The sequence below is a fragment of the Cotesia glomerata genome, linkage group LG10 (genome assembly GCF_020080835.1).
Source record: "Cotesia glomerata isolate CgM1 linkage group LG10, MPM_Cglom_v2.3, whole genome shotgun sequence".
Taxonomy (NCBI): Eukaryota; Metazoa; Arthropoda; class Insecta; order Hymenoptera; family Braconidae; genus Cotesia; species Cotesia glomerata.
Window position 1 is genome coordinate 7989177 of NC_058167.1, and position 27888 is coordinate 8017064.

The 27888-nt window shown below is 30.6% G+C and overlaps 6 protein-coding genes across 7 annotated transcripts; 1 reads left to right on the forward strand and 5 right to left on the reverse strand.

Moving 5' to 3' along the window:
• Positions 1-92: 92 nt before the first annotated feature.
• Positions 93-2963, forward strand: LOC123273234. The gene is made up of 4 exons (XM_044740580.1): positions 93-739; positions 808-904; positions 2308-2461; positions 2533-2963. Exons 1-4 carry the CDS (start codon positions 149-151, stop codon positions 2915-2917), a joined length of 1227 nt encoding a protein of 408 aa, XP_044596515.1. The 5' UTR covers positions 93-148; the 3' UTR covers positions 2918-2963.
• On the reverse strand, positions 2903-5956 carry LOC123273227 (protein-cysteine N-palmitoyltransferase Rasp-like). The gene is made up of 5 exons (XM_044740568.1): positions 5494-5956; positions 5234-5418; positions 3632-4410; positions 3211-3551; positions 2903-3111 (listed from the first exon to the last, which is right to left on the reverse strand). The coding sequence occupies exons 1-5, from the start codon at positions 5588-5590 to the stop codon at positions 2996-2998; spliced, it is 1518 nt and encodes a 505-aa protein (XP_044596503.1). The 5' UTR covers positions 5591-5956; the 3' UTR covers positions 2903-2995.
• A 561-nt stretch (positions 5957-6517) lies between these two features.
• On the reverse strand, positions 6518-11647 carry LOC123273225 (protein-cysteine N-palmitoyltransferase HHAT-like). Of its 2 annotated transcripts, XM_044740566.1 has the most exons (6): positions 11359-11647; positions 11115-11299; positions 10540-10551; positions 7834-8612; positions 6714-7054; positions 6518-6641 (listed from the first exon to the last, which is right to left on the reverse strand). In XM_044740566.1, the coding sequence occupies exons 1-6, from the start codon at positions 11462-11464 to the stop codon at positions 6544-6546; spliced, it is 1521 nt and encodes a 506-aa protein (XP_044596501.1). In that variant the 5' UTR covers positions 11465-11647; the 3' UTR covers positions 6518-6543. The 2 variants fall into 2 exon arrangements, with proteins under 2 accessions (XP_044596501.1, XP_044596502.1); XM_044740567.1 differs by lacking the exon at positions 10540-10551.
• A 314-nt stretch (positions 11648-11961) lies between these two features.
• Positions 11962-18690, reverse strand: LOC123273205 (mediator of RNA polymerase II transcription subunit 15-like). Its single transcript, XM_044740540.1, has 9 exons — positions 18434-18690; positions 18101-18188; positions 17969-18020; positions 17488-17661; positions 14906-15688; positions 13026-13181; positions 12648-12942; positions 12469-12571; positions 11962-12406 (listed from the first exon to the last, which is right to left on the reverse strand). Exons 1-9 carry the CDS (start codon positions 18493-18495, stop codon positions 12077-12079), a joined length of 2043 nt encoding a protein of 680 aa, XP_044596475.1. The 5' UTR covers positions 18496-18690; the 3' UTR covers positions 11962-12076.
• Positions 18691-19000: 310 nt separating this feature from the next.
• Positions 19001-23324, reverse strand: LOC123273213 (mediator of RNA polymerase II transcription subunit 15-like). Its single transcript, XM_044740551.1, has 10 exons — positions 22953-23324; positions 22794-22881; positions 22665-22716; positions 22233-22421; positions 21891-22174; positions 21093-21435; positions 20076-20234; positions 19724-20009; positions 19545-19647; positions 19001-19482 (listed from the first exon to the last, which is right to left on the reverse strand). The coding sequence occupies exons 1-10, from the start codon at positions 23012-23014 to the stop codon at positions 19153-19155; spliced, it is 1896 nt and encodes a 631-aa protein (XP_044596486.1). The 5' UTR covers positions 23015-23324; the 3' UTR covers positions 19001-19152.
• A 191-nt stretch (positions 23325-23515) lies between these two features.
• LOC123273232 lies at positions 23516-27728 on the reverse strand. Its single transcript, XM_044740577.1, has 5 exons — positions 27406-27728; positions 27230-27320; positions 27103-27154; positions 26849-27043; positions 23516-24680 (listed from the first exon to the last, which is right to left on the reverse strand). The coding sequence occupies exons 1-5, from the start codon at positions 27468-27470 to the stop codon at positions 23824-23826; spliced, it is 1260 nt and encodes a 419-aa protein (XP_044596512.1). The 5' UTR covers positions 27471-27728; the 3' UTR covers positions 23516-23823.
• Between the last annotated feature and the right edge of the window lie 160 nt (positions 27729-27888).

The window sequence follows — 27888 nt, forward strand, 5'->3', positions numbered from 1 at the left end:
CAGTTTGTTTTGAAAAGTAACATTTGATTGTGATTAAAATATATTTATTTTTATTAAAATTAATTATTATTTTAACAGTTAAAAAATTTTGCAAATTTAATAAAAAAAAAATTAAAACTGAGTATAATTAAAAAAAAAAAAAAAAAAAATGGCAAACAGTGTCGTAAGGTGTCTAGTAAAAAATTTACTAAAAATTAACCCCAAATCCAGCATCAGGATTGCTACCATTCAAACATCAACAATAATAAATAATAATCGTAAACAAAGCACATCAACAGATTCAACAAAATTGTTACCGCCAGCCCTGGACCCAGATTACCACGACATCAAAGGATTTAGGCAGTTCCTGGACGACCATCATATGGGGCCCAAAGCAGCCTATGTGCTGATGAAAGTCGCCAGAGTTCCCAGAAACACTGCCCAGGAAGTTGTCAAAGACTTTACGTTATTCAAAAAGCTGTCAAAAAATGATATTGTCAAAAATTACGCGGCTTTACTTGCAGCCGGTCTTACCAGCGAGGAGATTAAAAAACATCCTTATGTGCTAGCTGATACTCCAGATGACTTGGCCTTGAAAATTACGATGTTCAATCAGATGAAGCTGGATTTAAATGACGGTATCAGGCTATTCCAAATTCCAGCTCGCAGGTTTTCGCGCTATTTGGTTGTCGTCAGCGATGACAAGAAAATTATTCCTGAGTTCAACAGCCGGATTGAATATTTGGCCAATCAACTTGAGGTATTTATTTATTTATGTATTTATATTGTAATTGTGATTTATTTATTTATTTAATTAATTATTTTCAGACCACTCCTAAAGAAATATGTGACAGATTACCGAGTCGCAGTCAGGTTTTTGGAGTTCCAATGGAAAGAATAGTCAGTCTTACAAAAATTTTTCTAGGTAATTATATATTTACTAGCGGACCTGACAGACGTTGTCCTATACATACGACTTAAATTTAAAAATCGTGAGCTTATTCATTCTTAGTTATTCCTTAATTATTAACATTTTCGTAAATATAAGTCTATTATGATGTTATACTCATCAAGAGCTTTCATTTGAGTACCCACATCAATTTTTCATATATTTTATATATTTATATATATGTATATATGAAAAATATATCAAGAATGCATGTGGGTACTCAAATGAAAGCTCTTGATGAGTGTAACATCGGGATGAGCTTATATCTTTAAAAACGTCAATAGTTAAGAAAGTACAGTGCATTTCAAAAAAATCCATTATTTTATGAATCAAAATTTTAATTAATTGCAATTCTATTTTTATTAAAAAATGACATTATATCTTGTAAAATATTGACATTTTTAAAGATTTATTCTCACCATGACATTACACTCTTCAAGACCTTTCATTTGAGTATCCGGATCAATTTTTTTTATGTATTTTATCTATATGATATTTGTGAAATATAAAAAACTCTAACTGTTACTCGCCTGCTCCGCTGGGCGCTTTATAAAATTGTATTTTTAGATCTAGATTTGAAATTTAATTAGAGTATTGTTTTGACTTGCACAGATTCCCAATTCTATCGAATTGGCATCCACCTTTTATCCACGTAATTATTCTAGCTAATATTCATTGTTACTTTCAATGTGCAATCATTATAACATTTCCGTGTCTTTCTTACGAAAATGAATAATAATTGATATGAAAAAAATAATTTGTAATGAGCATTGAAAGTTTCAGTTAAAGAAATTGCAGGTCTCATAAGTGAAGAAATCTGCTTAGTATATATACATAAACAATAGAATTAAAAAATTTATTTTAAACAAATGACAATCGAATAGAATAAATTTAGTTACAATAAAAATTCATTTTTTCTAAGTCAAAAAAATATAGGTTCCGGATAAGTAATCACCATCATATCATATACTAAAACCTACTCCGAAACACGCTGCATCTTATTATATAAGTATTATTCCGATCGGTTCAGTAGTTTTCGCAGTATAACCGGACAAAAAAACCGGCTCTCCATTTATTAGTATAGATAAGATAGATAAGATATATGAAAAGTGCATGTGGGTACTCAAGGTCAATAACAATTTATAAATAAAAAATCTATTAAATAAACATTTTCCCTTGGACTGAATTGTGAATCTAAACCGTTCTGGAATCTATCTGAAGACACACAAAAAATTTCATTAAAATCGGTCCAGCCGTTTGAGAGGAGTTGAGTGACAAACATACGCACAGAAGAAATATATAATGATTATTATTATTAATATATGCAATAAAAAAAATCATTTTAAATATTTCAATAAAATAATTTTATTTTAATTTAGATGGCGGTATGCCGAAGAGTACATTAAAAGAATATTTACATCTTTACGCGCTTGATTACTCGAGATCTATCAACAGGGCTGCAACGACAAGAGAATTAGGAATTACTCCGCTTACACCATGGTTTGTTCGATGTCCAGACGAAAAATTTGAAGAGTAATATTAAATATCTATTTTTATTTATTAAAAATTATTGTTGATTAATTCTGACTTATTTATTTTCATAGATATGTCACAAAGTATAAAGAAAAAAAAAATATTGAAAAACCTTATGAAAATATTAATGACTACGTGATGACTCTCTTCAAATGCAATGCATCGGATATCGAAAGTCTCTACAGACGAGATCCTCGTCTGCGTAAGATGAACAAGAAAATTTTGACCGACATGTTTAAATTTTTACACCAACTGGGTTATACTTTCGAAGAGCTATTTATATCTCCTCGATGTTTTCATTGCTCACCAGAAAATCTCCGTGAAAAATACGATTTATGGATGGAGAATGACTTGGGGCGACCTCCTTTGGTCGTTATCTCTTCCTCGACTGGGTTGTTCCAAAAGTGGCTGAAAAAAAGGACCAAAAAAGAAATCGTCCAGTCTTCTCCAACATAACTTATGTTTATTTCTTTAAAATAAATTCATTTATCAACATTTTAAATTTGATTGTCTTATAACTTTAATAAATAACAATTAATTTGTAATTAATTTATTTTTTGATTTAATAGTTTCTAAAATTTTTAATTCCGTTGAAACTTGACAGCAACAGTATGAGAAAAATATTCTGGTGCAAATAGTAATCCAGGAATCTGCAAGTAAATATAATTAATATAAATATTTAAATAATTAATAATATTTTTTTATTTTATAAAAAAGGAATTAATTAAAGTAAGAAGAATTTTAATTACCTTGGAAGAATCGGAAGGTGAATAAATTACCAATAGCCATTCCACCGAAGAAATAAAAGTTAGAAATGGCAGACATCGAAAGCAACGGAGAAGCAATCAGGCAATGGAACCTCCTTGCGTTTTTCGGTGACAAGTATTTATTCAAATAATAATTATAGACTGAAGAGGTTCCTATGTAACGAGCTATGCTTTCGATAGTTATTCCAATGAAATTAAGTAGCGACCAAATGAAAACATATTGAGCGAGTCCGTGCCAGACGTAGATGAAGCTGAATGTCAGGAAGGAAGCGAAGAATTTCTTCAAAGGAAAATTATACTGCGCTATTGGTCCGTAAATGTACCTGGAAAATATCAAGAGTATAACTTTGGTAAATAATTTACTGCAAAATATAATTAATAATTAATATTAATTTAAGATTACTTGACGAGAAATTGATATAGTCCACGATCAAAGTGCTTCCACATTTCAGAATACAGATGGACTCTTCCGATACATTTAGGCGGTGGAGGAGCATCAATATCATCAGCACGGCTAAACTCACCAGCGAGTCCGTAAACGACAATGTACTTGTTACAGAAGTATTGGCCCATGGAGTAACCAAACCCGTAGAAGGCCCAGGCGTTGAGCGCACCTACTCGTTCTGGGTAACTCTTCAACGCGCTGGTGTACAGGAAATGCATCATCAGCTCGGTGACCAGCAGCCAGAAAGTGTATCTCAATAAATTGAAAACAGTGACACCCAGGCGATGCACTGTCCACTTTTCTGACCCGCTGAGACTTTTACGGAAGTCTGAGTAGAGGAAAAACGGACCAGTGAACATAGTTGGCAGGTATAGGCAGTACGCGGTGATCTCGATGAAGTTTTTGAAGAAACTACTGAGATTTTTGTGCTGGTACCGCGAGACATTGTCTACAGAGCAGCTGATACTCCGTAACTGAATCCAGAAAATTGTTACTGTTAAGAGGTATTGCCATTCTTGGTCGACCTGCAGCCAGTCGTTCCAGACTAAATTCATCAGAGGATCATATTGGTATAAATACAATGTTCCTAGTTTTACGAAGTAAATTAGGGGTAAGTTGCGGATTGCTATCAGCAGGCATACCACCGAAGGCTGGATTAAGAATAAAAGAACTCCTGAAAATCCAAGTTGTGTCCATAAAAATGTTGCGGTTACTGTAATGTACCAGCCACATAAAACCTGTTAATTTATCATTATTATTATTATTATTATTATTGTCGAAAATTTTAAACTTATAATAATAATAACTAGCAACCTTGCAGTCACTATGTGACTTGTGAACTATAAATAAATAAAATTTTGCTTTGTTAAATTATGACTTTTGTTAAAATGCACTGTACTTTCTTAACTATTGACGTTCTTAAAGATATAAGCTCATCCCGATGTTACACTCATCAAGAGCTTTCATTTGAGTACCCACATGTATTTTGATATATTTTTCATATATACATATATATAAATATATAAAATATATGAAAAATTGATGTGGGTACTCAAATGAAAGATCTCGATGAGTGTAACATCGGGATAAGCTTATATCTTTAAAAATGTCAATATTTCACAAGATAAAAGGTAATTTCTTAATTATGTATCTAGAGATAAAGCATTTTTGAATGCAGCCTAATTACTTATCATATGACTATCCTAGATACAAAATTTTTCTTATTCTCTTAATAATATAAATAATAATTGAAAAAAATTGTTATTTTTATTAATATTATTATCATTTATAAAAAAAAATTAATTGGTATTAAATTTTTTTTTATAATTAAAAATAACTTTAATTACTATTTTGAAATATTTTGTTATCATCTAAAAAATTTCATAGAGTTATAATAATAATTTAATAATACTAACAATACTATCGAACAATTTTTATTTTTACGAGTAAATAAAATTTTATAAAATAAAAATTATTCAGCTCCGAATTTTTAAAAAAATTTTCACATGCAATTTGATGAATAAATTAGATAATTATCTAATATTTAAAAAACTTACTTACCGTACTATTAAATTTTTTATATTTTATAAAATGACTAATTAACAATTGCACAGCAATCCAAGGCACTAGTTTTTTAATAAGCGGTATAAAACTCCACCACTCTCCATCAGAAATATCTTGTCTCCTTTTTATCCAGCTCCATCCTACAGCAAAGTCATAGTAACTCCCGTGGCCAGTACTGATATCTGTAAGCAAGCACCAACAATCAGCAATAATTTACCAATTAATTTTAATGAATGAGATAAAATTAAACTACTTACATCGTCCGGCTAAATACACGTGGTACAGCGAGTACAAAATCCCGCATGTCCAGGCGATGAAATAAAATCTCAGCTCGTTTTTACTAAGTCTTGTCATTATTTAAATTTAGATTTTGAATTCCAAATACGCGGCAATTGTCCGGATGTTTTTACCGGCTTGCTTACATAAATTCCAATGTAAAAATTAATTTTTTATTACTTTGTCATACACTTTTAATTATTTAATGTTTGATGTCAAACATCAGCTTCAATCAGTAAATAGACTAATAGTACTTGTAAATATTTACTCAACATTGCGCTTATAAGTCAAGTGTGCAGAACCATTATTACCATTACCTATTTGCACACGTGGATACTCCGACTTGTGTGAGTAAATTGCTTCGCTATGTGTGATCCTTCGATGTAGATAAACCAAATTGTATTTTACGACACTATACTAATATAAAAAGTCTTACGGGCACGCTTGCTAGTTTTTAAACTGTCTGCAAGTTAAAACTGTTTTTTTTCCGATATTTAATAGATACTTAAAAAGATTAGATTACTAGTCATTAAATTGTTTTTATACTTTAAAAATAGTTTTAACTTTGACTATTCAAAGCCGGTTATAAAATTTTAATTTATAAATTTTTGGAGTACTTTATTTGTAATTACAAAGTATTTAAATATTATACAAAAAATTTTTTAAGTTTGATTTTATAAAATTTTACAAAAACGCTTTTCACTAATTATATAATCTTTTAAAATAACAGCATATTTTATTTTTTTAAAAGTAGGTTTATTTTCTTTAAAAAAATAGAAAAAAAAACCTTGTAGATAATTTTTTATATTAAATAAATTTATAAATTGTAAACTAAAAAAATTTTACTATCTGAAATTTTAAAGATATTTTTTATAACTAAATTGAAAAAAAAAATTCAAGTGGAAAAAAAAATAAATTTATAATTTTTATAAATATTTTTTATCACAATTTTTATTTTATAAAAATTCATAAAATTTTTATTTGTTGATTTTAGTATCATAAATAGAAATTATAAAAAATATTCTAAAAAATTAAGATAATTTTTTCTTGTAATAATTTTTAATTTCCACAGAAATTTGGGATCCGGTGTAAATAATAAGAGATCGAATTATAATTACTGGCAGAGGATCTGAAAAAAAAAATTAATTTTAATAAAATTATATAATATTACAAAAAAAAAATTAATGAAATAAAATGTTACCACAGAAAGCTCGGTAAAGATACAGATTACCGATCTCCATACGCCCAAGAAAATAAAAAGAAGCTGAAGCGGTAATGATAAATAAATGAGTTGTCAGATAACAATTCAACCTTCTGTTCATTTGAGGTGACAAATATTTGTTAATTATTTTATTATAAGCCGGAGATTTTCCGATGGAACGGGCAATGCGTTCGACAGTCACTCCAAAGAAGCTGAGAGCTGACCAGACCAGAACAAAGTCTCGAGGTCCATGCCAGACGTAGACAAAGGAGAACGTCAACATTGAGGCGAATAATTTTGATAGAGATGATTTGTAGCTGATGATCGGGCTGTAGATGTATCTGGAAAAAAGGTCAATTTATTAAATTTTTTTAATAATTAATTAAATAGTACTTTTTTAACTATTGACGTTTTTGAAGATATAAGCTCATCCCGATGTTCCACTCATCAAGAGCCTTTCATTTGAGTACCCACATGTATTTTGATATATTTTTCATACATACATATATATATAAATATATGAAAAATTGATGTGGGTACTCAAATAAAAGGTCTTGATGAGTGTAACATCGGGATGAACTTGTATCTTTAAAAATGTCATTAGTTGACTAGACAGCAATGTCAGTTCTTAATAATTTACGTTTTTGAAGATATAAGCTATAGATAAGATAAGATATAAGCCCACATGCATTTTTATATATTTTTCTTATATAATATATATAAATATATGAAAAATATATCTTTAAAAATATGATACTGAAGTTAACCGACTTTTTTAATAAATTAAATTAGAACAAAAAAATATTTTTTAAAAATTGCACTTAGGTACAGTTTTTCAAGTTTTTTACGAATGAAATTTTTTTTTATTTTTTTTTGTAATAATTTTTTCAATAAAAAAAAATTCTAAAAATTTTCAGATGTCGGTTAACTTAATTTTCATATGAAAATGTCAATAGTTCACAAGATACATGGTAATTTCTTAATTATGTTTCTAGAGATACATTAAGACCTTTGCAATGACACTAAATTTCACTAAAAAAACCGATTTTATCACATGACTATCCTGGAGACAAAATTTTTCTTATTTTCTTAATATTATAATTATAATTAAAAAAATTACTTGACAAGAAATAAATAAAGCCCGCGATCAAATTCTCTCCACAGTTCAGAATACAGAAAAATTCTTCCAATACATTTAGGAGGCGGCGGAGCATTGATATTATCAGCGCGAGTGAATTCTCCAGGAAGGCCGTAGAAAATTACATATTTATTGCACAAGTACTGGCCCATCCAGTAGCCGAACCCGAAGAATGCCCAAGAGTTGAACTTCTCGACTGCTTGCGGCTGGTACTTGAACGCAGTGATGTATAAAAAGTGAGCAAAGATCTCGGTGAAGAGGATCCAGAATGAAAATCTCAGTAAATTTAGGGCAGTAATTATCAGACGACTTAGCGTCCACTTGTTGGGCCTATTGATGCCTTTATGAAAATCCTCGTACAGAAAGAATGGACCCATGAAGAGTGTGGGGAAGTACAGGCAGTACGCAGTCGTTTCGATAAAATTTTTTAAAAATCCTTGGAGGCTTTTATGCCTGTAGATCTTCACATTGTCAATAGCGCAGCTAGTACTGCGTAATTGGACCCAGAAAGTTGAAACAGTCAGTAAATAATCCCAATTAGAGTCCATTTGGAGCCAGTCCTCACGGACCAGGCTCATCAGTGGTTTGTAGTGGTATAAAAATACCAGACCCAGTTCAGCGAAGTAAATTAAAGGAAGATTTCTGATGGATATTAGCAGACAAACTATGCAAGGCTGGATCAGCATGAAAATCACTCCAGGGACTCCAATGTACGTCCAGAGAAATGCGAGGCTTATTGTAATATACCAGCAACATAATATCTGTTGATTTTTTAGAATTTATTATTAATTGAGAAATTTTATTATTGTAAATTAAAAAAAGTTTGGAAAATCCAAAAGTGCACACCTCATAATCTCATTTTCCAGCAAAATAATAAAAAACAGAAAACTCTGCTATGGTTTAGTTTAATTCTGAGGTGAGGAAAAATAGTATATTACACACCTAGGGAAGTAAAGTAAGAAATGTCTCAGATCACATGTAATTGTTGTCCGAGGCGAAGCCGAGGTCAACAAACATGTGATCTGAGGCTTTCTTATTTACTTCCCGTGGAGTGTATACTATTTTTTTGTCCGACGAAGGCGGAAAGCGGCAACTTTGTTTAGCGCAGCGGGACGAAAGTTGCCACTTTCCGCCCGGAGGGCAAAAAAAATACTATAATAAAATGTATAGATAGATTTACAAAAAAATACACAGTCATATATTAGTTTTTTATAAATAATAATTTAACGACAGTGAATTAAGCGCTCATATTAATTGAGAAAGTCTGTCATGTGTTACTTTAGACAATAAAATAGTATATTACACACCTAGGGAAGTAAAGTAAGAAATGTCTCAGATCACCTGTTTGTTGACCTCGGCTTTGCCTCGGCCAAGAATTACATATGACCTGAGACATTTCTTACTTTACTTCCCTAGGTGTGTAATATACTAATTGTTATTGAAATGTTATTATTGAAATAAATTAATAATTAGGGGGGTATTCTGGTCTAGAAGCATGAAATTTCAGGTAATTTTTAAAATGCCGCAAAAAAAAGGCAATCAATATTGTTACTATCCATTTTTTTATAAGTTATTTATGAACACTATAAGAATACAGAAAAAAATAAAAAAAGTTGAAAATTCAAAAAATTAGCAGCTGATGAGGTGGGGGATCTCAAAAAATTGGCACGTGACGATATCCACGATTCCAACTCTTCTACCAATCGAAAAAAAAAAAAAATAAAAAAGATTATTAATCTAGAGTAATGTCGCTTTGTTTGGAACTACGGTCATCCCCAAATTTCAGTTTTTACTGCATTTTTTCGCCATTTTGTGAAAAAATTTTTTTTCAACTTTTCCGTAGTTCCAACCATAGCGACAATACTCTAGATTAATAATCTTTTTTAGTTGTTTATTTCCATTACTAGGAGGGTTGGAATCGTGGGTATCGTCATATGCCATTTTTTTGAGATCCTCACACTTCATCAGCTGCTAATTTTTTGAATTTTCAACTTTTTTTATTTTTTTCTGTATTCTTATAATGTTAATAAATAACTTATAAAAAATGGATGGTAAAAATATTGATTGCCTTTTTTTTACGGCACTTTAAAAATTACTTGAAATTTCATGCTTCTAGACCAGAATACCCCCCTAATTATTAATTTATTTCAATAATAACATTTCAATAACAATTAGTATATTACACACCTAGGGAAGTAAAGTAAGAAATGTCTCAGGTCATATGTAATTCTTGGCCGAGGCAAAGCCGAGGTCAACAAACAGGTGATCTGAGACATTTCTTACTTTACTTCCCTAGGTGTGTAATATACTATTTTATTGTCTAAAGTAACACATAACAGACTTTCTCAATTAATATGAGCGTTTAATTCACTGTCGTTAAATTATTATTTATAAAAAACTAATATATGACTGTGTATTTTTTTGTATATCTATCTATACATTTTATTATAGTATTTTTTTTCCTCACCTCAGAATTAAACTAAACCATAGCAGAGTTTTCTGTTTTTTATTATTTTGCTGGAAAATGAGATTATGAGGTGTGCACTTTTGGATTTTCCAAACTTTTTTTAATTTACAATAATAAAATTTCTCAATTAATAATAAATTCTAAAAAATTCAAAAATGAAATTATTGTTATTGAAAGATATTTTATGTGCCTAGACAAATTATTTGAGTTGATATAAGTACACTCAGATCAACCTGTAAGTGCGATATAAAAAAAAAAAATCAACTTTAGTTTCGAAAAAACTACTTTTTTTTTTTAAATGTCGAGAGTAGAGCACTACCTCAACACTTCGCTTATGAGGTGTGCAATCTATAATTAATTGAATGGTTCGAATTTTTGATATTATGGCAAAAATATTGGTCCTATAAAAAATTTTTTTTAAACAATAGTTCAGAATTTAATTTTGTAAAAAAAATGTCTTATGTTTTTTTGTTAGGATCAATAATTTCGTTGTAATTTCAAAAGTAAGATTCATAAATGTAGGAAAATAAAATTTGAACCTTTTATTTATGAATTTTAATTTTGAAATTATACAGCCAAAATATTGATCCTAAAGAAAAAACATAAGAGACATTTTTTTATAAAATTAAATTCTGAACAAATTTTGTTTGATAAATTTTTTTTATATGACCAATATTTTCGCCGTAATTTAACAAATTTCAACTATTTATTTTAAAATTACGGCAAAAATTTGGGACCTAATTATTATTTTTTTGTAAATACAAAAATTTTCACATAAAAATCGTAAAAAAATTACCGTCCGATTTAGTTGTAGATATTTGATGAAATTGCTGATCAACAAATGTAATATTACCCATGGGATAAATATTCTAAGAAATGGAACCATCGCTGCCCATTCATGATCTGAAACGTCTTTCTTGCGACCTATCCAACTCCAGCCCGTTGAAAAATCATCGTGAATATCATCAAAATAATCGAAAACTAAAAAAAAAAAATTGTAAGTATTATCAATAATGATTAATACCGTTTTTTGTACTTACATGATCCAGCTAAATAAAGTTGGTACGTAGAGTAAAAAATTCCACAAACACAAGTTACAAAATAAAATCCAACTTCAACTTTATGCAAGCTCGGATTATCTTCCATTTTTAAGTAATTAAATTTAACATAAAACTGTTGGGAGTTTTAAAATAGAGACACTGCTCGACTGGTTCTTCAGTTAATTATTCAGGTGGCGATAACATTGTAATTATTAAGCCAACACATTTTTATACGGACAATACTAGGTGGGTAAAACTTACAACATTTTAATATTAATACATATATATAATAATAAATTTATTAATCTCAATATTGTAGTTGTGAAAAAAATACTATTATTTAACAACATTCATCTGCGTCCAGTCGTTGTAAATGTATTAAAATAATAAATTGTTACAATTGATCTAAAAATATTTTATAAAGAAAAATAAGTCTGTATCTTAAAAAATAATTACTTATTTAATTAATATATTCCATTATCAAAAATTCCAGAAAATTATACGGTATATATTAATTAAATAAATATCTATAACATATATAGGACATTATCCTCTAAATTATAATATAAATTTTCCAATTTTTTTTATACATTATTTCAATTGGTTATATTAATTATTTTAATTTACAATTAAAAAATTTAAAGTCGATAGATCTTGTCGAAAATGCTCCACATACATTAAGTAAAATATTATAAGTATAAATAATGCGATAGAGTTCCTATAAGCCCATGAGAACGGTAGCAGAAGAAACTGGAGTCTGAGTGGGAGCGCTGGCTTGTCTGACGCTCATCTCCCAGGTGTCAAGAAGCTGCGAGACGGAGAAACATCGCGGTAACTTAGTAGTTCTGGCAGTGAGAGCTTTCTGGACGGCACTGAGGAACGCGGTGGTGTACTCGTGAGGAGCCATCACGCAGCGAGGAGGCGTCAGAGGGTAATCCGAGGGCACGGTCACCGAGACTGGAGGAACACAGGGAAGATGTCGGTCGTCGAGCCAGCAGATCAATTGGATGCACTTGGAGCCGTTCTGCTGAGCTGGATCCAGACTCACCTACAAAAACATTTATATTTAATCATTCCAAGTAATTATTTAAATATTTCAGCGAGCTTTACCTTGAATCTTTGATCCAAGCGAGCGATCTCGCCTTGGAGAACGTCCGGAATCTCGCTAGCAGACTCTTCGACTTTTTGCTTCTTCAGCGGCGGTGGTAAGTTCCTGGATAAAATTATTTATCAACAATTAACAAGAGTTCTAGCTTTAGGTTCAAAAAGTACTTTTCAAGGCGGCTTACTTTATTTCCGGGCCGAAAAGCGCTTCCAAACAGGGCCCGAAGGTTCGCTGGAGCGTATGATTCGCCATCGGGCTCTGAAGATTCGTCCTCACAGCTTCCAGTAGCGGTGTAAAAATGTGGTGTTCTTTCGTCGGTGGAACAACTGGACCTATACTGCTAACAGCTTCACGCTTTAGGTCCATATTTTTTAGGACTGTTTCACACTTTAGTAGAGTTTCTAATGGAACTCTCCTCGAGGGGTTGCATAAAATATCTAACAAAGTTGTCATCTTGTTACTGCTCGTTTTATCATTATCTAAACACAATAAATAATGATTAATTATTACAACTCTTAAATTTTAATTATCCTAATTAATTATCTAAATAAGATATACTTACTTCCATCACTTTCCGCTTTGGCAATCATTTTTCTCAACGGATCAATGTACCGACTAAGTTGTCGAACTTTTTCTCTGTACGCCTGTTCATCTTGTGGAGAACCAGCTCCAGCACCCAAAGGAGTATTTAAAGACGCACTGGGTGATGGTACCATTCCTAAAATAAATTTATTGTAATTAAAAAAATAAATTTTCATATATTTATATATATTAGATGTATGTATATTTTTTAAATTATAATTATAATATTTTACATAATTAAGAAATGACCTTGTATCTTGTGAACTATTGACATTTTTAAAGATATAAGCTCATCCTGATGTTACACTCATCAAGACCTTTCATTCGAGTACCCACATCAATTTTTCATATATTTCATATATTTATATATATTATATACATGCATATATGAAAAATATAACAAAAATGCATGTGGATACTCAAATGAAAGTTCTTGATAAGTGTAACATCGGGATGAGCTTATATTTTTAGTATATTTATATTATATATGTATACATGGGTGATTCTCTGTAAGGATATTTTTTGCTGTCCCAGGTATTTTCTTATTAGAAAAATTGTTATTTTGTTACTAAAAAAAATTTATTACGAAAGTAAAAAAACATTTCTATTTGGAGCATGGAAAACTAAAATGAAATAAATTTTGGTTTTTTTGCTATAAATTCGTAAACCACCGAAATAACAGTCCCCTGGGCTGTCCCATTCCCAAAATTAAAACTTTAAGATTAAATTTTAAGTTATTCGTCCATAATATATAATTTGGTTCATAATGTTTATAAACTTAATTAATTAACTAACAATCTTCTTCAATAAAAAGTACCGAAAATTAATTTGTTTCATTAAATTCATTAAACCAAAGTTTGTCCCAGGCATTTTAAGAACAGTCCTCTACCAGAAGTTCAAAGCCAAAAGAAGAATCCAGCGTGTTATTTTACCTTTTGTAAGGTTTATAAGAATCTAACTAGCCTTGAGTTAATAACCATAGGGCTGTTAGCGCTTTATCGCCATTTTATTTAGTGTCAAAGCACCGTTTGTGCTGGAAATATGTGTTTGGGCCACTTCAAAACTTAGTCCCCTGGTAACTATTTTTATTTATAATTTATTTATAAAATTGGATCCATAAGTCTTAATATTATTCTAATTAATGTAAACATTCATTGAGAACTTGAAAAGTTAAATGCATTAAAATAGTTTGCTTGATTTTTCTGAATTTGATAAAAAAAAAAGACAGTCCCCTGGCAAACAGTCCCTTTTTTTTTTTTTTGCTTAAAGTTTATTTATTAATTTTTAATAGTACATGTTTTATAGTTCTTAGGTCAAATAAACAAAAAAGAAAACCTTATAGTCGTTAGTTTTAAATAAGTTACAGGCTGTAGTTAGCAGCACTCGGACTTAAACAATCTGTGCGTATTAAAATAAAAAGAAAATTCTTGTGTTATTGTAATAGGATGTTAATTTTTAGATCTTAGACAATATCTGGTATATTGTGCTGTTGGGAAAAAATTATCTATTAAGAGAAAAAAACCCTAGCGTAAATCTTTTAATGGCAAACAGTCCCCTGTCATGTTACATGGCAAAAAATACACAAATATCGAAAAAGCAAAAATTAAATCGGCTGTTTATTTATTATGATTAAGCTGATAGTTTTGTAGCCCTTGTTAATTTTTTTTCTAATAAAATCAAAAATAATTTGGTTTGACAATTTTGTACAGATTTAAGACGTCCTTACAGAGAATCACTCATATATGAAAAATATATAAAAATGCATGTGGGTACTCAAATGAAAGCTCTTGATGAGTGTAACGTCGGGATGAGCTTATATCTTTAAAAATATTAATAGTTAAGAAAGTAAAGTGCACTCACCAACAGAACGAGGACCAGCCATCATAGTGTGCTGAGGGCTAGAAGGCACGAGAGCCGGCGAAGGAATCATTTGGTTGCTCGTCGGAGCAGCAAGCCCGACGGGACTAGGTACCGACGGCGAGGGACTTTGCCTCAGAAATTGATTGGGCGTAACATTCCTCGGTCCAGGAAACCCAGCGTTGATCATTTCGACGGGCTTTCTCTGCATATGCCCCATCTGCTGAGCTTGGTTCATCTGCTGGACCTGCTGCATCTGTTGCTGAGGATTAATCGGGCCAGTGACTTGCCCGCCGCCCATCTGATTAATATTCTGGGATCCACCTTGCATATTTCCAGCCACAGGAGCTCCTCCCATCTGATTCACCATCTGGGGTTGTCTTTGAGCTTGCAATTGTTGCTGGACATTTTGCTGCATCTGGTTGGCCTGCATTTGCTGTCCCATTTGCGCCTGGTTCATATTCATCTGCTGCATGTTCTCCTGACGCATGTGATTCATCTGCTGCTGTTGCTGCTGCATATTAACCTGACCTTGGTTAACTTGGCTCATTTGTTGACCTGGTCCAGGGCCCATTTGGTTCATCTGCTGGTTGATATTTCCTGCTGACATTTGGTTCATCTGGTTCTGCATGTTCATTTGGTTCTGCATGTTCTGCATTTGTCCCATGTTTCCCATGGGGGAACCTTGACCTCCCATCATTCCCATCCCTGGCATCTTATTTTGCATGTTCTGCATGTTCATTCCCACCGCAAGACCACCTGGACGCTGGTTGAAGCTCTGGAGAACTGAAAAAAAATTTTTTGTCAATTGGAACTTAACAGCCGATCCCCTCTTTTTCTCGCGTCACACTCACTGCAAGAAACGGTACTATCCTTGAAGCACTCATGATTATAAAGCTATTGCAGTTTTATGTTTTTCTTTTAAACAAATGAGAATTTCGAAAAATACGCTCTGCTACACGGAAAGAACAAGATGACACTGGATATCATCCCAGACTATACTCAGTGATATCTAAATCGTTTATTTGAAAAAACCCAATAGGTCATATTTTTTTCGAAATCGGGTTTATTGCATTTTTCGGTTCTTTGAATTTCCCCTCACTTATACCAGCACCAAAAAATATTAAATCCGTGTTCAAGACCTAACCAATCGGTCAATATAAATCTCGTTTAGTCGAGAAACCCCATAAGTCAATGACTTGAGGGGTTTTTCGAATAAACATTCTATGTCTAAATTCCAAAAATAAATTTTTTTTTTTCTTTTTCCAAAAAAACTTCTGAGAAAAAAAAATTCAGTTCAATGCAAAATACTTAAATTTTCATAATTTTCGCAGTATGGGCTTAAAAAAATTAAATTAAATTATTGTTTTATTGTTTGATGTGATTTCACTGACTTTAATTTTAAAATGATTGATTATCAGATAATTAGAAACTAAATTTACTGTTAAATACTTGAATTTTAATGAGTTTTACGATATTCGATTGATGGATTAAAATTAAAGATATGTTGTTTTATTGTTGACTCTGATTTAACTGATTTAAATTCTAAAATTAATAATAACCAAATAAAAATATATTATATTTACTGTTAAATACTTTGATTTCAATAATTTTTGCAATTTTAGTTTTATAAAGTAAGATTGTAATAAATTAAAATGTTGTTTTATTGTTGACTCTCAGTTGACTAATTTGAATTTAAAAATAGATGATTTATTATAATTTTCGTTAATTGTAGTTCCAATACATATTTTGTACTTTACTTTATAAATATAATAAATGATTCACGGAGAAAAATTAATATATTAATGATTTTATTACTATTTTATTCGTTTTGGTGAGAAACCCCATAAGTCAATCAATTTCAAATCATTATTATAAATAGTAGTAACAATTAAATTTTTTTCCCCTCCGGGCGTAAAGCGTCAACTTTAGCCCCGCTGCGCGAAACGAAGTTGCCGCATTCCGCCTTCGTCGGGGAAAAAAATATTATACACTCCTCGGGAAGTAAATAAGAAAGCCTCAGATCACATGTTTGTTGACCTCGGCTTCGCCTCGGCCAACAATTACCTGTGATCTGAGACATTTCTTACTTTACTTCCCTTGGAGTGTAATATACTATTTTCATGCTCGAATATTTTTTCGGGATACTAACATTATTATTATTCATCATTGGTTCATGATCTTAATGCAAACTTAACCGAGAAAAATGCTTTTTGCTTCTCCTGAAAAATTTAGTATTTTTGACTTATGGGGTTTCTCAAATAAACGATTCATCTGTGGTGAAAAAAATTTCAGATAGTAGCTAGAAAAATCCAGATTATATTGTGTGATATCTGTATTATAATCATTGTAATCTGGATTATACTAGCTACTATTTGAAATTTTTTTTCACTCAGTATAATCTGAGATGATATCCAGTGTCATCTTGTTCTTTCCATGTACGAAATAGACAATTAAAAAATCTATTACGTAGCAGAGCGTTTTTTTTTTAATTCTTCTTTATCCACGAGAGAAATGTAAAGCTGCAATTGTAGGGACCGGCTGTTAAAAAAAAAAAGAAGGAAAATTAAAAAAAATTTACTCACGATTACTGGCAGCATTTGCGGTTTGTTGTGGAACCATACCTTGGAGATTTGGTCCTCCAGCCATACCCATTACTTGATTATTGTTACCTGTTGCTTGTCTGGTTAAAGTTTGCAATGCTCCCATTGGATCTTGACCACCAGCTGCTCCTCCTCTGGCTACTGCATTTTTTTTGTCTGAAATTATTTTTTAACAATTAATAAAAATAAAAATTTGCTATTTTTTCAAAATTAATTTTTTTTTTATAATAATAATAAAAATAATACTTAAAATCGAAGACTTAATAATTTTTAGAATTGAAAAAAAATTTTTAATATATAATATTTTACATTTATAATTAATATAATTAATATATAAAAATTAATTTTTAATATTAATTATTAAAATAAAATTTTTTATTATTTAAATAAAATAAAAAAATTTTAAGTTGTTTGACTTTAGTATCACTAAAAATGACAGCTCTAAAAATAAATTAATACTCACGATTTTCTGTTACAAATAAAATAACCTTCCCAACATAATTATGATACTCGTCCTGTAAATGGAGTAAAAATAAATAATTTTATTGTTATCCAATTACTTTCAATAAAAACAATTACTCAGAGTTATATTTACCTTAGTCTTAGCTTTCTGGAAGACGTAATTCTCCATCTCAGCGCTATTTCTTATAGGAGATACCCCCGAGTTTTGCAATGCCGAATCTCTAAAAAAATAAAATAATACTGAAATTACCAGACATCTGTCAGTTTTTTAGATTTTTATAATAACTAAATTATTATAAAAAAATTTTAATTACAAAATTTAATGTCTAGAGATTATAGAAAATCACAAGTGCAAATTTTTTTATTAATATTTTTTTTTTTTTATTTAATGAATTTGTAATAAAAATTTAAAAAATTGTCAAATGTCAGCTGATTGGAGTATAATCAAATAAAAATAATTACTTACATTTTGGCAATAATACCCTGGCGATATTGCTGGGTCCTCCACATATTGTCATCAGTAGCCATGGTTATTCACTTGTAATTATTAAATAAATAAATATTGAGAAAAATATTAATTAATTCTTTAATAATATTTTATACACTCTTTACATTAGTTGATATTTGCATTAAATCATATTTAATTGCACAAAATTACGTCGAATTAGGTGACGTATTAAACGGAGCAAACTAATAAGTCAAGGTTCTGCGAGATAACCTCGAATTGTAATTGAGAGCTGAGAAAATCGAGAGAAAGTAAAAGTAAAAAAATAATTGGCGCGAATTAAAGAAATTTCAAATGATTTTTTTTAACTTAATTACTTAGTTAGTTACTAGTAAGGTTAATTAATAATATTAGCAGTAATTTTATAAATAATTTTAAATTTTATTATTATTTATTCATTTACATATAATTTACATGAAGGTTTTTTAATAAATATTAAATAAACATTACAATTTTTGAAAATTTTAAGTAGAAAAAAAAACAATAAATAAATTAAATAATTATTACTTTAGTTTCTTAAATTGAGCAAATTTTGATACGAACACAACGTGAAGAAACAAAAGTTAATAAATATTAACAATATTAAATACTTGAAAATGAGATTCTAAATTTGACAATTGAGATAAATATACAATTAATTGACTAATTTGTAATCACGGTGATGATAATAATAAAAATAATTATAGACCAATAATTTCAGCGTTGGCAGCGACGGAAGTCTGAGTGGGAGCGCTGGCTTGTCTGACGCTCATCTCCCAGGTGTCAAGAAGCTGCGAGACGGAGAACCGTCGCGGTAACTTAGTAATTCTGGTAGTGAGAGCTTTCTGGACGGCACTGAGAAACGCGGTGGTGTACTCGTGAGGAGCCATCACGCAGCGAGGAGGCGTCAGAGGGTAATCCGAGGGCACGGTCACCGAGACTGGAGGAACACAGGGAAGATGTCGGTCGTCGAGCCAGCAGATCAATTGGATGCACTTGGAGCCGTTTTGCTGAGCTGGATCCAGACTCACCTACAAAAATATTTATATTTAATCATTCCAAGTAATTATTTAAATATTTCAGCGAGCTTTACCTTGAATCTTTGATCCAAGCGAGCGATCTCGCCTTGGAGAACGTCCGGAATCTCGCTAGCAGACTCTTCGACTTTTTGCTTCTTCAGCGGCGGTGGTAAGTTCCTGGATAAAATTATTTATCAACAATTAACAAGAGTTCTAGCTTTAGGTTCAAAAAGTACTTTTCAAGGCGACTTACTTTATTTCCGGGCCGAAAAGCGCTTCCAAACAGGGCCCGAAGGTTCGCTGGAGCGTGTGATTCGCCATCGGGCTCTGGAGATTCGCACTCACAGCTTCCAGTAGCGGTGTAAAAATGTGGTGTTCTTTCATCGAAGTCACCACCGGTCCAACACTTCCTTCTCCCCTTTTGAGGTCCATTTTTTCCAGCACTACCTCGCATTTAATTATAGTCTCCAATGGAACTCTTTTTGTAGGGTTCGACAAAATTTCTAGTAATTTTTTCATTTTACTCATCTTATCAATATCTGCAATAAAAATTATTATTCAATTTCTCATATAATAAATAGTCAATTTAAATAAAAATCACTTACTGCCTTCGCTTCCCATTTTAGTGATCATTCTCCTCAAAGGATCAATATATTTACTGAGCTGTCTAATTTTCTCTCTGTACGCCTGATCTTCCTGAGGACTCGGAGTAGCTCCCATACCAGCCGGAGTGTTCAAAGAACTGCTCGGAGAAGGTGCCATACCTGTTCAACCAAATAAATATTAAAATTTTTAAGCCACTATATGACTGCCGTGACTTGTGAACTATAAATAAATAAAATTTTGTTTCATTAAATAATAACTTTTGTTAAATTGTACTGTACTTTTTTAACTATTGATGTTTTTAAAGATATAAGCTCATCCCGATGTTACACTCATTAAGAGCTTTCATTTGAGTACCCACATGCATTTTGATATATATTTTTCATATATACATATATATAATAAATATAAATATATGAAAAATTGATATGAGTACTCAAACAAAAGGTCTTGATAAGTGTAACTCTAGGATGAGCTTATATCGTTAAAAATATCATCAGTGGACAAAATACAACATCATTACTTTATTATTCACATTTTTAGAGATATAAGCTCATCCCGATGTTCCACTCATTAAGAGCTTTCATTTGAGTACCCACATGCATTTTTATATATTATATATATACATATATATATATAATATATATAAATATATGAAAAATTGATGTGGGTACTCAAATGAAAGGTCTTGATGAATGTAACATCAGGATGAGCTTATATCTTTAAAAATGTCATTAGTTGACAAGATAGCAATGTCAGTTCTTAATAATTGACATTTTTAAAGATATAAGCTCATCTCTATGTTACATTCATCAAGACCTTTCATTTGAGTACCCACATGCATTTTCATATATTTTTCATATATACATATGTATATATATAATATACATATAAATATATGAAAAATTGATATGGGTACTCAAATGAAAGGTCTCGGTGAGTGTAATGTCGGTGTGAGCTCACATCTTTAAAAATGTCTGTAGTTCACAAGATACAATAATATAGATAATAAATAATACCAATAGATCTTTGTCCAGCCATCATAGGATGTTGGGGACTCGGCGAAGGAACAAGCGCTGGTGAAGCAACCATCTGATTACTCGTTGGAGCTCCAAGACTGGCAGGACTAGGAGCTGAGGGCGACGGACTCTGTCTCAGAAACTGATTCGGAGTAACGTTCCTTGGACCAGGGAACCCAGCATTCATCATCTCGACAGGCTTTCTTTGCATGTGTCCCATTTGTTGAACCATTTGTGCAGCACCCATTTGATTAATCGCTTGCGGTACTGATTGCATTCCCGTGTTCATCGGCCCGCCAATTTGGTTGGTCATTTGTCCTTGCATCTGTCCTTGCATTTGATTCTGATAAATAATAACTATTATAAGAGCAATTTCTTTCTACTTAACCTTAGACTGATCAACGTATGAGCGTGACGCCGCGCTCAATTATGTTTTTTATTACATCTTCAATATTTACTAAAATTACTCAAAAAAATTTGACTCTGTTCCTTGAACATTTTAGAATATGTTAATAATTTTTTCAAACATCTTCGAAAACGTTAAATTGATGAAAAAAAAATTTCTTAAAAAATTTCGCGGGGCTTTTCTCATCGCTTGACCAGAGTCGTAAGTAGTTTTTTGTCCGCATCGTTGCCAAAAACACCTCTGGTCTCTGCCTGTCAAACGTGTATGAACTGGCAACACTGTCTGCTCTAAAAGCATTGCGGCAAATCCCTCATCACTTGACCAAAGTCGTTAGGCCGCGTTTGTTGACCAGTCTAGGGTTAAAGTAAACTAGATAAAATAATTTAAATTACAGGAATATTTTGCTGCATTTGTCCAACAGTCATCGGTCCAGGTCCCATTTGATTAACCATTTGCCCGGGACCCATTTGATTTATCTGCTGACTAATCCCGCCAGACATCTGACCCATCTGATTGATCATCTGAGCATTTTGCATGCTCTGCATTTGTCCTATGTGTCCCATCGAAGCTTGGCCTCCCATCATTCCCATTCCAGGCATTTTGTTCTGCATATTTTGCATGCTCATCCCTACTCCAGGATTAACTCCTCCTGGTCGTTGGTTCAAACTTTGGAGCACTGAAAATTCGGAGCGTTTATTATCAAGATCTTCGAGGATGTAAATTAAAATACTCACGACTGCTGGCAGCATTGGCAGCTTGCTGTGGAACCATCTGAGGGTTCGGTCCTCCGGCCATACCCATAACCTGGTTATTGTTACCAGTTCCTTGTCTAGCTAGTGTTTGGAGTGCTCCGATTGGATCCGGCATACCTTGCGCTCCAGGTTGCACACCTGCTGCAGCTACTCCCGCATTTTTTCGCGTATCTAATTATTTATAAATTTAATAATAAAATATTTTAATTATTAGTTATAATTATGACACTGAAATCAGCTGACAACTTTCAATTTTTTTATTTTTATAACAAATAAATTACAATAAAAAAAATTTCACTGATAATTTATTTTAATTTTAACATGTAGAATTTTTTTAATTATAATTTAATTGTTATAAAATAATAGAAAAATTTCTAATGTCATTTATTATGACATTTAATTTAAAATTCTTACCCATTTCTCTGACATGTAATATCAACCTGGCAATAAACGCCAAGTACTCTTCCTAATAAAATAATAAAATTATTTATTTATTTATTCATTTTTATTGATAAAAAAATACTTGTTGATAAATTGACTAACCTTTGTTTTTGCTTTTTGGAATACATGATTCTCCATCTCAATGCTATTTTTTGCAGGAGACATTCCACTTTTCTGAACAGCCTCTTCACTTTAATAAATAAATAAATAATTCATTCATTAAATCGCTCCTGTATTACAAATAAACAAATAAAAACTTACATTTTGGCAACAACACTTTGACGGAAAGTCTGAGTTCGCCACGAAGTTTCCTCAGTTGTCATTTTTTATTTATTTTTATTACCTTAAATTAATTATTATTTATTTATTGTTGTTTAATAATTATCGAAGATTATTTATTAATATTTATTTAGATTTATTTTTATTTACACGTATGTCGATAAATCAGACAATACAATTCACTACCATACACTTTGATCACAACTGACAACATATAAATACTCACACCTACAAACACTATACTTATACATTCGCATCTATATTTTATGAACTTCAATATATATACATTACATTCAACGGAAAATGCAACAACTTCATAACCTTGATGATATACTTTCATTTACATATTTATAAAAAATACTTATTGTAAAATAAAAATTTTTTCTAACAAATAAATTGTAAAAATTTATTTTTTCAAAAATAAATTTCGTTTTTTTTTACAATTAATTTTAAAAATTATCATATAAAATTTTTTTGATCAAATTTAGTAATAAAAAAAAATACTCATATTATAATTTTAATTATTTTATATTTAAAATTCAAAAAAAAATTTTAATCCTTTATTGCAACCATAAAAAAGTACTAGCTCAAGAATACCTAGTAAAGATAGTATAATAATAATAATTTTAAAAAAATTTATAAACGCATAATGACAAATGAAAAAATTGCATAAGGCTGATGGACCATTACAAAATACAATAAAATGTATAAATCGAAGTATTTATAAATATCGAATAATAATAAATAATTATAAATATTCCCTGAGCACTTTTGGTCATAGTTCAGCCTTTTACTCAGTAATCTACTTATAAATATACTTAAAATTTATCTATTATAATTCTAATCTCTAAATTTACAGTAATAAAGAAAGGTCTTTCCCTCGACGAATTTCTGTCGTATTTTTAACAAAATCGCTCTCGATAGAAACGGAGGAGTGCTTTAATAACTTTTTGTTCCTCAAAATTAGCATCTTCTTACGGAGGGTCGTCAATCCTAGGACAATCGGCCGGGGTTTTTTAATATCCTTGCCAATGCGTCTGATGGAGTCGACTTCGTTTGGCAGCAAACTAACTTTAACTTCCTTGTTAATAATATTCAAAACGGTTTTTTCTAATTGCAAATAATTACTCTCATTTTCGGGAACTCCATAGATAACCAGGTAGCGTAGCTTGAGTTCCTTCTCAATACGCTCCAGGCGCTTGGTTTGTCGTTTCAGATCCCTACGGACTGTGTCCAGACTGTTTTTATACTGATCGAATTTAACGTTGACATTCCCGTTGACATTGTTTATGATTATCTGCCCCAGGTCGTCGGTGTACAGCTTCATGGTGTTCTCTATAGAATCGAGCTTCTGGTTCATGAAGTCCATTATTCCGTGCTCGTGTTCCATCGGGTTCATGGGATTTTCTTGGTAGCCTGGAGAACCCTCCACTCCGGGATCGATCAATTCTATCTCTTCTATTTCTATCTGAGTGCTGGGGTCTTCTGGAATATTTTCTTGGTCAGTTCTTCTCATATTTTGGTTTTGCTCATGCTCAGATGGAGAAGATTCTCGGGATCGGGACCCGTTGGCAGGCGTTAGAGGTCCTTCTGGTGTAAGAGGATGGAAGTTGTCTTCGTCTGAAGAGTTATAAGATACTCTTGATATTGGAGCATTTATTTCATTTGTTTCTGCGATTTCTGTATACTGTTGTTCATTCCTTGGAGATGCTAAATAAAATTTATTTTATTAATTATATTTTATTTTTTATTTATGACACTGAAATTAAGAGACATTTGATAATTTTTAGAAATTTTTTAATTAATAAATTTTGGAAAGAAAAATTTATTGAAAATATTTTTAGAAATTCTAAAAAATTATAAATACAATTTTATATAATTAAAAAAAACTAGCAACCTTGCAGTCACTATGTAACTGCCCTGACTTGTGAACTATGAATAAATAAAATTTTGCTTTATTAAATAATGGCTTTTTAAAAATTAATATTATTTATTGAAACTATCAGGTTATTTTATACATATATTTATGAGGATTTTTTCGTATTAAACAACAATATAACTTAAAAATTAGCGGAAATATCAGCTGATACACATCGTAGGTTGTCATCCGACTTGACAGTTGGTGTGCAGTATGGAAGCCACAATTTTTATCTGAAGTCACTCGGCACAGAAAAATTACTTTTTTTGTATGTATATATTCTATATGAACCTCAATTCCAAAAAAAAAAAATAAAAATTTGCATTTTTTAGAGGGCTGTGAAATTAAGTCGTGATTTTTCACCATTTTTCCATACATTGTTTATTAAAAAAAAAATAGTTGAAATAATAATATCGCTTATGATGGAGGTTCATACTCAGCGTAATTGTATAAAGAAAAGTAATTTTTCTGTGTCATTGATTTCAGATAAAAATTGTGGTTTCCATAGTGCACACCAACTGCTAAGTCGGAAGACAACCTACGATGTGTATCAGCTGATATATCTGCTATTTTTTGAGTTATATTGTCGTAAAATACGGAAAAATATAAATATATGTATAAAATAACCTGATAGTTTCAATAAATAACATTAATTTTCATGCCTTAAAAAAATTAATAAAAAATCAGCATAAAAACGTCTTTCTACACGTATTTCCCCCCTTAACTATTGACGTTTTTAATGATATAAGCTCATCCCGATGTTACACTCATCAAAAGCCTTCATTTGAGTACCCACATGCATTTTCATATATTTTATATATATATATATATATATATATAATACTAGCTGTTACTCGCCCGCTCCGCTGGGCGCTTTAAAGAATTGCATTTTGAGATCTAGACTTGAAATTTAATTAGAGTATTATTTTGACTTGCACGGATTCCCAATTTTATCGAATTGGCATGCACCTTTTCTCCATGTAATTATTCTAGCTAATATTCATTGTAACTTTTTCAATGTGCAATCATTATAACATTCCCGTGTCTTTCTTACAAAAATGAATAATAATTGATATGAAAAAAAAACTTTATAATGAGCATTGGAAGTTTCAGTTAAAGAAATTGCAGATCTCATAAGTGAAGAAATCTGCCTAGTATATAAACATAACCAATAGAATTAAAAAATTTATTTTAAACAAATGACAATAGAATAGAATAAATTTAATTACAATAAAAATTCATTATTTTTAAGTCAAAAAAATATAGGTTCCGGTTAAGTAATCACCACCATATCATATACTAAAACCTTTTCCGAAACACGCTGCATCTTATGATATAAGTATTATTCCGATCGGTTCAGTAGTTTTCGCAGTATAACTGGACAAAAAAACCGGCTCTCCATTTATTAGTATAGATTTATAAATATATAAAAAATTGATGTGGATACTCAAATCAAAGGTCTCGATGAGTGTAACTCTAGGATGAGCTTATATCGTTAAAAATATCATTAGTGGACAAAATACAACGTCATTGCTTTATTATTCACATTTTTAAAGATATAGGCTCATCCCGATGTTACACTCATCAAGATCTTTCATTTGAGTACCTACATACATTTTTATATATTTTACATATAAACATTTATATAATGTATATAAATATATAAAAAATGGATGTGGGTACTCAAATGAAAGATCTCGATGAGTGTAATGTCAGGGTGAGCTTATGTCTTTAAAAATGTCAATAGTTCTCAAGATACAAGATCATTTTTTAATTATGTATCTAGAAACAACTAAAAAAACCGATTTTATCATATGACTATCCTGGACACATAATTTTTCTTATTCTCTTAACAATACAGATTATCAAGTGTCTGTTAATTTTAATGTACTTTTTAATGATTGGATATTTAAAAAATTTTTATTGTAAAAAAATTATTTTAATAAAATAGCTAACTTACTATTATTTTGGTGATTTACAGAAACTTCAGTACCAAAATCTTGATGACTGGAAGACGCAATAGCTTTTACATTTTCAATAAATGTATCACCTTGAGGGTCATCAAAAAAATCAATGACAATTATTAAATTTTTGATAAAGTCTCTTGTTGCAGAAACAGATAACGATCCACAAGGCTCAGTAATGTCATTAAAATCTAAACAAATAAAAATTTCATTAACCAGCTGTCAGATTGTAACCAAAAAAAGTACTTACTTTTTCTGTTTATACACATGATCAGCAACTCGATAAATTTCGTATACTCATCCTATAAATAAATTTACAATCAATTATCATTAAATAATTGAAATAATTATTAACTTATAAATTATGATAAAATTACTTTAGATGCCGACTGGTTGAAAATTAAATTTTCTGTTTCTAGAGTGGAGTTGGCTAATGTAGCTCCATAGCTCTTCTGTTGAGCTTCATCTCTATGAAAGTAAACAATCATTTATTATTTTACTATCAGTAAATAGTAAATTAATAAATAATTGAATAATAGACAGAAGTACTTACATTTTTATCATCATTCCTTCTCTAAATAGAGGGGTTACCCAGTACCCATCATCATTACTTGACATTTTAAATAAATTCTTTATTTTATTTTGAGGCAATAAAATTTTAAGATTGTTTTTATATTTATTAATTATTGTTTATTATTGAATTTTAATTGAGTCTGACGCTTTACACTTAGATGACGACCATAACCAAGAAAATTCAATCAAAACGTGACGCATGGCGCCAGCTGCCGAAAGTTTGAATTCGCCAACTATTCAGTACAAATAAAGTAATCTTTTAAATTTCAAATTTCAAATAGATAAAAGTATCTTAAGAAATTGTAAATTTTAATTTTGTGTAAATGATAATTAATAATAATCACGTACATGAAATTGAAACCGACATGTGCGGATTTATAAAACAATAGCTAATTAAAGAAATTAAAGTCACACTTATGGAGGGTCGCACTACCTGGCACTACTAACCAGTTAAATCTGACAT

Excerpts from the sequence above, each read along its gene's own strand:
- LOC123273234 (XM_044740580.1), top strand. The coding sequence starts at position 149 with ATGGCAAACAGTGTCGTAAGGTGTCTAGTAAAAAATTTACTAAAAATT. Across the intron at positions 740-807 it reads ATTTGGCCAATCAACTTGAG|ACCACTCCTAAAGAAATATG; the intron begins GTATTTATTTAT and ends AATTATTTTCAG. Across the intron at positions 2,462-2,532 it reads CCAGACGAAAAATTTGAAGA|ATATGTCACAAAGTATAAAG; the intron begins GTAATATTAAAT and ends TTATTTTCATAG.
- LOC123273227 (XM_044740568.1), bottom strand. The coding sequence starts at position 5,590 with ATGACAAGACTTAGTAAAAACGAGCTGAGATTTTATTTCATCGCCTGG. Across the intron at positions 5,419-5,493 it reads CGTGTATTTAGCCGGACGAT|ATATCAGTACTGGCCACGGG; the intron begins GTAAGTAGTTTA and ends GCTTGCTTACAG. Across the intron at positions 4,411-5,233 it reads ATAAAAAATTTAATAGTACG|GTTTTATGTGGCTGGTACAT; the intron begins GTAAGTAAGTTT and ends ATAAATTAACAG.
- LOC123273225 (XM_044740566.1), bottom strand. The coding sequence starts at position 11,464 with ATGGAAGATAATCCGAGCTTGCATAAAGTTGAAGTTGGATTTTATTTT. Across the intron at positions 11,300-11,358 it reads ACTTTATTTAGCTGGATCAT|TTTTCGATTATTTTGATGAT; the intron begins GTAAGTACAAAA and ends TTTTTTTTTTAG. Across the intron at positions 6,642-6,713 it reads TCTTTACCGAGCTTTCTGTG|ATCCTCTGCCAGTAATTATA; the intron begins GTAACATTTTAT and ends TTTTTTTTTCAG.
- LOC123273205 (XM_044740540.1), bottom strand. The coding sequence starts at position 18,495 with ATGGCTACTGATGACAATATGTGGAGGACCCAGCAATATCGCCAGGGT. Across the intron at positions 15,689-17,487 it reads CGCAAATGCTGCCAGTAATC|TTCTCCAGAGCTTCAACCAG; the intron begins GTGAGTAAATTT and ends ATTTTTTTTCAG. Across the intron at positions 12,407-12,468 it reads GCTTGGATCAAAGATTCAAG|GTGAGTCTGGATCCAGCTCA; the intron begins GTAAAGCTCGCT and ends ATGTTTTTGTAG.
- LOC123273213 (XM_044740551.1), bottom strand. The coding sequence starts at position 23,014 with ATGACAACTGAGGAAACTTCGTGGCGAACTCAGACTTTCCGTCAAAGT. Across the intron at positions 22,882-22,952 it reads CAAAGTGTTGTTGCCAAAAT|TGAAGAGGCTGTTCAGAAAA; the intron begins GTAAGTTTTTAT and ends TATTTATTAAAG. Across the intron at positions 20,010-20,075 it reads TAAAATGGGAAGCGAAGGCA|ATATTGATAAGATGAGTAAA; the intron begins GTAAGTGATTTT and ends TTTTTATTGCAG.
- LOC123273232 (XM_044740577.1), bottom strand. The coding sequence starts at position 27,470 with ATGTCAAGTAATGATGATGGGTACTGGGTAACCCCTCTATTTAGAGAA. Across the intron at positions 27,044-27,102 it reads CATGTGTATAAACAGAAAAA|ATTTTAATGACATTACTGAG; the intron begins GTAAGTACTTTT and ends TTATTTGTTTAG. Across the intron at positions 24,681-26,848 it reads TGTAAATCACCAAAATAATA|CATCTCCAAGGAATGAACAA; the intron begins GTAAGTTAGCTA and ends AATTTTATTTAG.